At 68.9% G+C, this 7,504-nt stretch overlaps 4 protein-coding genes across 4 annotated transcripts in view; 2 read left to right on the top strand and 2 right to left on the bottom strand.

Annotated features, from left to right (window-relative positions):
• H696_03342 (hypothetical protein) overlaps positions 1 to 873 on the top strand; it is a 7,884-nt gene extending 7,011 nt beyond the window's left edge. The window contains exon 8 of the mRNA XM_009497202.1: positions 26 to 873. Within this exon, the coding sequence (XP_009495477.1) occupies positions 26 to 849 (824 nt within the window). The 3' untranslated portion in view covers positions 850 to 873. The remainder of the gene's footprint in view (positions 1 to 25) is intronic.
• Positions 874 to 1,353: 480 nt separating this feature from the next.
• Positions 1,354 to 2,145, bottom strand: H696_03341 (hypothetical protein). The gene has a single exon (XM_009497201.1). The coding sequence runs from the start codon at positions 2,048 to 2,050 to the stop codon at positions 1,649 to 1,651; it is 402 nt and encodes a 133-aa protein (XP_009495476.1). The 5' UTR covers positions 2,051 to 2,145; the 3' UTR covers positions 1,354 to 1,648.
• A 79-nt stretch (positions 2,146 to 2,224) lies between these two features.
• H696_03340 (hypothetical protein) lies at positions 2,225 to 4,721 on the bottom strand (the record flags this gene model as incomplete). Its single annotated transcript, XM_009497200.1, has 4 exons — positions 2,225 to 2,439; positions 2,557 to 3,024; positions 3,170 to 4,505; positions 4,626 to 4,721. 4 exons carry the CDS (start codon positions 4,719 to 4,721, stop codon positions 2,225 to 2,227), a joined length of 2,115 nt encoding a protein of 704 aa, XP_009495475.1.
• A 1,637-nt stretch (positions 4,722 to 6,358) lies between these two features.
• Positions 6,359 to 7,504, top strand: part of H696_03339 (hypothetical protein) — a gene marked incomplete at both ends in the record, with an annotated part of 1,497 nt that continues 351 nt past the window's right edge. Inside the window, 3 exons of the mRNA XM_009497199.1 lie at positions 6,359 to 6,464; positions 6,693 to 6,717; positions 6,975 to 7,272. Coding sequence (XP_009495474.1) covers positions 6,359 to 6,464; positions 6,693 to 6,717; positions 6,975 to 7,272 — 429 coding nt within the window. The remainder of the gene's footprint in view (positions 6,465 to 6,692; positions 6,718 to 6,974; positions 7,273 to 7,504) is intronic.

Raw genomic sequence — 7,504 nt, 5'->3', positions numbered from 1 at the left:
TCACCATGGTGTGCCATCGCTCCAGGCCTCTGCACGCAGTGTGATCAGCGGCCGGCCTGTCTGTGTTCAACTTGCGCGGCGGCGTCCCTCTCCCTCCCAGCGAATGGGACATTGCTGCATGACATGCAGGCACCGCTGGAAGCCCTGGGCCCGGTGCAGCCCCTTCGCGAGGCCCGATTCCCGGGCAGCGAAGAGCGCTTCTTCTTCGCGGCCGACCTAGCCCGGGCCCTGGGGCTGGAGCCCGGCTCGCCCGATGGGGGCACAAGCCTGCACTCGGAGCTGGCTGGTCTACTTGGACCCGGGGCCGCGGGCGGGGTCCGTTGCCTGTCGGAGGCCGAGGCCACGGCTCTCAGTGCCCGTGGCCAGACCGATGTCCGGATCGCCTGGCCTCTCGACCAGGCCCCCAGCACCGGCGGCGCGTCGGCATTGTCCGTCGTGCTGGTACAGCGTGAGGCCGCCCTGGCCCTGCTGCTGCCGAGTTGGCCGGATGCTGGCGGGAGCCCGGCCTTGCGACTGATTCGCCAGGCGGCCGGGTCGGGTGACGACGTGTCGCCACTCGGGTGCTTGGCTCGGTTGGCTTGGGTCACTTCGATCCTCCGGGCATCCGTGCCAGCGGCAGGTGGGTCGCCCGCCGGGGCTGGTACTCTGACAATCTCGGTCGACCCGTGGCCCGGGTCGCAGGAGGCACTGGCGCGCATGGCGACCGCCGGTGCCGGCCGCCGGGCTGGCCGGCCAACGGGCGCCGGCCCGCCCAAGCTCGCCCTCAAGTGGAGCAAGTACCGGCACTTCTGCACGACGGCAGCAGCGGCGGCGGTCCCCACGCCGGTGCTCCCATCGAGGTCGGACTGATCTCGCTCTCTCTCTCTCTCTCTCTCTCCTTTTCCTCCTTCTCCCCTCCCTGTGTAGCTCGTCGACCGGGACGGAGCATGCACATCCGTAACAAGGGAGGGAGAGACCTCCCTTGTGTGCTCGCAGCCGGCCGAGCGGGGGATGCATCTGTGCGCGCGTGTCTCTGAGAGCCTGCTTTTGGGTATCGTCCCGCCCGCCCCCGGGCCTCGCCGCTTGTCGCTCGCCGTTCGCTGCCCGCCGCTCGCCGCTCGCACTCGACAATATATCCCAGACTCGCTGTACAGCCTCACCATCCATTGGCACCTGGCGTGATCAACGTGGAGCGCAGCTGCCAACCTCATTTTCAGGCAAGGGAAGGATGGGTCATCCCTCGCTCACGCCAGGGGGGGGGCGGGGGGTGCTGCCCAGCGCGGTGTGAGGCCGATGGCTCCGCCCTCTTCCTGGTCTGCCTGCCTGCCTGGGCGCACACAAACACATGTGCCGGGGGCTTCCCACGCCTGGCCGTGTGTACGTGAAGCCTCGGGCAAGGGCCGAGCAGAGGGCAGCACGCTCGCAGGCGGTCTTTTCCTCGGGAACGAGGCCGGATCCCCTGTCCGGCTTCCCGCCGGCGGGGAAAGGAGGAAACAGCCGCAAAGGGCGACCTACCCGGCGCCGGAGTGACGTCCGCGATCCAGCACCTCCCTACTTCCCATCTTCACCTCCCTCTTCCTCTTCCTCTCCTTCAGCACACCGCTCACCATGGGACCTCGTCAGATTTTCAAGTGGTGGTACGTCCCCCCTGTGCCCGTGGATGTGGCAGTCATTCCCCGGGTTGCTTTTCTCTTCTCCCGCTCACCCGTTCCTCCCTCCCCCTCTCCTCCTCTGTCTTTTCGGTTGGCTGGTCCTCGCGCAGGGGCATCCTGTCTGGGATGACCCTCGGCGCATACATCTTCGTGCGCTGGGATCTGGACCGCCGGAGGCGCGTGTATGACGAGCTCATGACCTTGGAGGCGGCCAATGCGGCGGCCGCCGAGGCTGAGGCGCGTCTGCAGGCCGCCATGCAAAGCCAGCCGACCGCCGCTGCCGGGTGGAACATCCCCCCCGCCTCGGGCACCGCCCCGGCCAGCTCCTCGTAAGTGCGCCGGACCCCTGGACCGAGGTTAGGCTCACCTTGCCTCCCTCCCTCCCTCCCCCCCTGGCAGGCTGCTCCCATGCACGACATAGACCCCCGCCCCCCTCCCCTGTCCCGCGGCTTGGTTTGCAGCCTCCCAGCTCACAATGTACATCCCATGCGAAACACACCATCATCAAACCTGTCTCCATGTTCGCAGTCAAGAAGGATAGCTGCACAAGCAGAGAGGGTGGGCGGGGCACATACACACACACACACACACACTCACTCGATTGGGGCCGGGGGCGAGGCCGAGCGTGTCGCCGGACGGAGCTTCTTCTTCAGGAAGGCTGCTCGAGTAAGCTCGCGGTCGGCAACGCGTGGCTTCCAAATGCCGCCCCCCTCGGTGCCCGGCTCGGAGACAGCCCCAGGCCCGGTGAAGCCGCGATAGCCAGCCTCCTCCAGCAGGGCCTCAATGCGTCGATCCAGCTCGACGGGATCTGGGCATTCGCCGCGGCCCAAGCGACCCCCCCGAAGGGGCGGAGATGGAGTCATCAGGGTGTCAGCGATATGGGGGAAGCCCCGAGGGAGGACGTGTCTTGACTGGCAGCACGCACCAAGCCGCCGGCAAAAGCGAGCCACCTGGCAGTAGTTCTTGGTGCTCGGGATCTTCAGCAGGTCGGTTTCCAGGTGCAGGCCCAAGCGCCGGGCCAGGAACTCATTATACAGGAGATACTCGCCATAGCGGCCGCAGCCCTGGCCAGCGGCACCGCTGCCACGCTCCATCGGGCCGGCAACCCCATCAGCGGCGCAGAGATCCGCCAGCCCAGCCAGCCGGTCCTTGCCGAGCTGCGTAAAGCGCCCAGTCAGGTCGTGGAAGCAGCAGGGGATGCTGAAGAGGCAGATGGCCGGGCCCTCGCCGGTGGCCGACGTGGTCCTGGCCGCCGCCGCGGTCCGGGCCGCAATGATCGGCAGCCAGGGGGTGATCTCGTCAGCATGGTTGCCAATCAGCCAAACCACATCTCCCGGCCGAGGCCCATCGGTGAAGGGATTCTCCAGGGTGAGGGTGGGAAGGTGAAGGGTCTCTGCATTGGGAAGGTCAGAATGGCAAGCCGACTACAGGCAACATACATGGATCCCTCCCTCCCTCCCTCTCTCTCTCTCTCTCTCTCTCTCTCCTTCTCTATCTCTCGCTCCCGCCGGCTGGCCGCGCCGCTGCTGGACACGCACCCTCACGAAGATCGGCCTCCGGCGACAGGGCCGACCAGATCCGCCGCCGGGCCAGGTCCACACCATGCCCCTCGAAGCCGGCCTGCCGCAGGACATACGTGAGGAAGCCATTCCCACAGCCGAGATCCACGAAGTACAATCGCCTCCGGGCGGCGGGCTCGCGGTCGCCCTCGGGAGCCGCGCACAGGGACCCCGGCCGGCCGAAGTACCCATGTGCACGCCACAGGGCCGTCAGGTAGGCCGCAATGGCCAAGTCCTCGTGGACATTCTTCTCCGGGTCGGTGGTTTCGAACTCCGACCAGGTGGTCAGCCACCGGGCCCCGAGGCGCTCCTTCAGCGCGACATACAGCCACTCGCGATCGAGGCGCGGGGTGCGACCGGAAGTCCACCGGAGCTCGGACGCCGGCGTGACGCCGGTCGACCGGGGCCGGGTCCCGCCGAGCGGCGCCTCGAAGCCCGAGTACTCCAGCGAGCTGAGCAGGCGCTCGCTGCGCAGGCCCCGGTATCCGACCTGGGCATTGACGCACCAGGCCCGCGCCTTTTTCAGGATGTGCTGCCAGGCACGGGCATTGTGCGCCGGGGCCCGGGGCCCCAGGTCGGATCCCACAGGCAGGGGAGCATACTGCAGGGCAATCCAGGGGCCGGGATGCTCGGGCAGCGGGGGTGGCCCGGCGCGCCCCTCGAGAGGCCTGCCGGGGCCGCCGGGCCCGGTTTGCATGTCCTCGGGCTGCATGGCCAGAGCGGCTGCCATGCTGCCGGTTGATCGGGCGAACAGCAGCCGGAAGGCCAGGGCCCGGGGGTAGTAGAAGGGCAGCCCGGCGGCCACCTCGATCGGGGATCCCTCCGGGGCAAAGGTCGCTGCATAGATGAAGCCCGCTCGGTCGGCGTCCGGCCACCGGGCCAGGGTCACCAATTCGGCCAGCGGCTGGTCCTTGTCCGGGCGCCTGCTGTGGAGAGTGCGCTCGGCATGGAGCAGGAGCTCATAGATGTCCTCCGGGCCGGGAGCATCGGACGGCACCTCGGAGGCCAGGGCCGCCGGGCCAAAGCCCAGCACGCGCACCGGCAGGTGGCCGACGCGCGATTTGAACAAAAGATCCTCCCCAAAGGGATGGTCATGGTACGGGCTGGCCGGCGACTGCTCATGGTCATGATGATGGTTGTCTTCCAGCGAGAAGTCTCCGGCCTCGAGAGCGCGCTGCCGCTCCAGGAAGAGGGCCTCGTCATCGAGATCCGCCTGCTCGGCCAGCAGGGCCGACAGCACGGCCGCCGGCTGGCCGCGAATCTCCACCCGCCCGACTGGCGGAATGACGCGTTCGAAGTTCTCCACCCAGCGGCGCTAGCGGGGGGGGGGGGGGGGGGGGGGGGGGGGGGGGGCGACAGTGGACAGGCCGTAGGTGAGTATCCCGAGGCGGACCGGGGTCCTGCCGATGGCGGCGCGGCGTGAGCATGCGCGCACCATTGTCAGGCAGAAAAAACGCTCAGACGACTGGACAGGCACGGCATCCCATGTGCGCCAGGGCAGGGACCGAGCGTCCGGCGCCGGGGGCCCCATGGCGAAGGGCACGTGGGAGAAGCTTCGGCAGCGAGGCACGAGGCGGGGTGCTGGGGTGAAGGTGCAGAAGGTGCGGCCGAGGGCGACGCGCGAAATGTGCCGCCGAAGCATGCGCACCAGGGCGGGAAGGCAACGAAAGGGCAGGCGAGGGGAGATAGAGGGAGGGCGGGGGCGGGAGGCGCGAGAGGCGGGAGGCGAGAGGCAGGCAGGCAGGCAGGCAGGGGTAGGCAGTCAGCTAGCTCGGCGTTTCGGCATGTAACAAGGACTCCCAGCTGGTACATCAAAACGCTCCGGGCCGGGGGTCGGATGGCGGGCAGGGCGGCCGGCAAGAACCGCAACGCGTCTCCCAGCCAGGACACCGCCGGTGGCCATACACACACACACACGCACACAGACACACAGACACACGCGTGCTTCGGCGATCTTGGGTCCGAGTCGGGCCGGCCCCATTGGCGGGGGCTGGTGCTGGGCTTGGCCCGCGATCTGCCATCGTGAGCTGCCGACCCATGGACGTGGTGGTGTGATCGGGCATGTGTGCGAGGGGTGGGGTGATTGGCCGGCACGGGATGGGGTTCCGCAGGGGGCCAGGAATGACATGTCTTTCGGCTGCGGCCGCGGGTCGGGCCTACCACTTGCGTGGTGCGCGGGCGAGGAATGTGCTCGACCGGCCCGTGTGTATGGCCGCCTGGAAACCCCCGGGGGAGGGCCGGGAGAATGCAAGAGTGCGCCCGCGTACGCGGACGCGAGTCAAGCGCCGGCCCGGGGCCCCGCCGCGGCGCTTGGCAGGAAGTTGCAAGGGGGTCCTGACTGCGCCCCGCCCCCCCCCCGCCCCTCGCGCTTGGTGCAGTGGGGACCTCTCCAGGGCGCTGTTGTCACTGCCGAAAGGGGCGCCCCGGCTTCTCCTTACGCTTCGCCAAGGGGCGTAGGCCGGGCGGCACGAGTAATATGGGTTTTTTATTATCCGCCTTGTTGGAGGGCCCATCAGGTGTGAATCGCCCTTTCGGCTGCAGCATGTCGCGACAGTGGCCCCCGCCCCGCAGGTCCTGTCTGCCTGCCGGTCAGTCGGTCGGACGAGGGAGGATGGGGCACCCGCATGCGATGGCTGCGCCCCGGGTGGAGCAACCTCCTTCCGGCGCCCAGCGGCTCCCTGGGCCGGCCGGGCGTCCGACACATGCTCCCCATGTAAACCGGAGCTCGAGGAATGTGCTCGGGCCTGGCGGCCCGGTTCGCAGGGAGATCCTTAGCCGCGCTAGTGTCGGATACCGGGCTGCTGGCATGCCCGGGTGCAATGGGCCGATAAATTAATGCCCACCCCCGCGCCCGGCCAGTGTCTCGCCCGGCCTGTTGGGGCGAGAGCGCGCGCGTGCGGCAATCGTGCAGGAGAGGCCCTTTGCAGGGCTCTCTCGGGCGATGGCGTGGGGAATTCTCCTGGCTCTTTGCACGAGCGCGCGACGGGCCGCGGACCATGGCCTCCACTGGCGTCGTTTGCCGCGGCAGTCCAGCATATTCCCACCAGCCCGCGGCATAATCCTCCCCCCTCCCCTCGCCGGCGGCGGTGTGCCCCGGCCCGCCTCCCTCGGCGCACATGCATTCCCGCGCATTCTGCCCCGAGGCACACGGGGCGTCCGGCGAGCTCGATGGTTTCCGGCGCCGCGGGCTTGCGACCCCCCAGGGCCCCTGAGACACCCCTGCCCACCACTTCCGGGCGCGAGGGGCTGGTACAATCCGCGTCCCTGGTGGAAGGTGCGCGGGGTGTGTGGCGCCCGATGTGCGTCCCGGCCCCCGGGGGTTTTCCCCCCCCGCCCCCCCCCCCCCCCCCGGTCCGTACGTCCGTACGTCTGTGCGTCTGTGCGTCTGTGCGTCTGTGCGTCTGTGCGTCTGTGCGTCTGTGCGTGTGTGCGCGCGCGGGGGCGCATGCGTCAGCGAGCATGGGTATAAGAGTCACCCACCCTCGCCGGGTCGCTCGTCCAGCGGCGTGGCAGATGATCCTCGGATTGTTCTTTTCTCCCCCTTTTGTCCTCCGCCCCTCCTTCCTCCGCGGTTCCACCCCGGTCCCTTTTACTGTATGTCGCCCTCCCGTTGCCGGCCGCGCCTTGCCGCCTCCCATCCTTGTTCTTCCTCCTCTTCATCATGCTCCTCTTCGATCTCCCTCTCTCCTCCTCCTCCTCCTCTCTGCCCACTGACTTTCATGCCCCTTCTCTCTCTCTCTCTCTCTCTCCCGCACCCCTCCCCGGGCGCCCGTACACGGCGCAGACACCACATCATGCGTCGCACTCTTGCCGGCCCTGGTTCCTCCACCAGCACCTACAAGGCCACCCACGACCCCGGCCGCATGTACGGCGCCGCCCCCACCGGCCCCGGCTTCCGTCGCTCCGGTGATCTGGCCGGCCCGACCTCCTCGCACGCCGGGTACACCTCGACCCACGACCCGGGTGCCATGGCCCCCGCCGGCAACACCGACGGCAACTACCACCGCCCGATGGGTAACCGCGCTGGCCCGACCTCCTCGCACGCCGAGTACACCGCCACTCACGACCCCGGCAAGCAGGCTGTGCGTGTCGCCTTCCTCCTTCACCCCCCGCCCGCCCCGCCCTGCCCCCCCCCCCCTGGTCGTGTTCTCTGACTCTGTTCCCCTCCTCCCCCTGTCCGGGCTCGACCTTCCCCGATTGTGTCTCGCAGGCCGCTGGTAACACCGACTCCGGCTACCACCGCCCGATGGGCGACCGTGCCGGTCCCACTTCCTCCCACGCTGGCTACACCGCCACCCAGGACCCCGGCAAGCA

This window comes from Fonticula alba (genome assembly GCF_000388065.1).
Source record: "Fonticula alba strain ATCC 38817 unplaced genomic scaffold supercont2.5, whole genome shotgun sequence".
NCBI lineage: Eukaryota > Rotosphaerida > Fonticulaceae > Fonticula > Fonticula alba.
The sequence above is the reverse complement of the archived record's forward strand: the minus strand, read 5'-3'. Positions and strand labels throughout refer to the sequence as shown.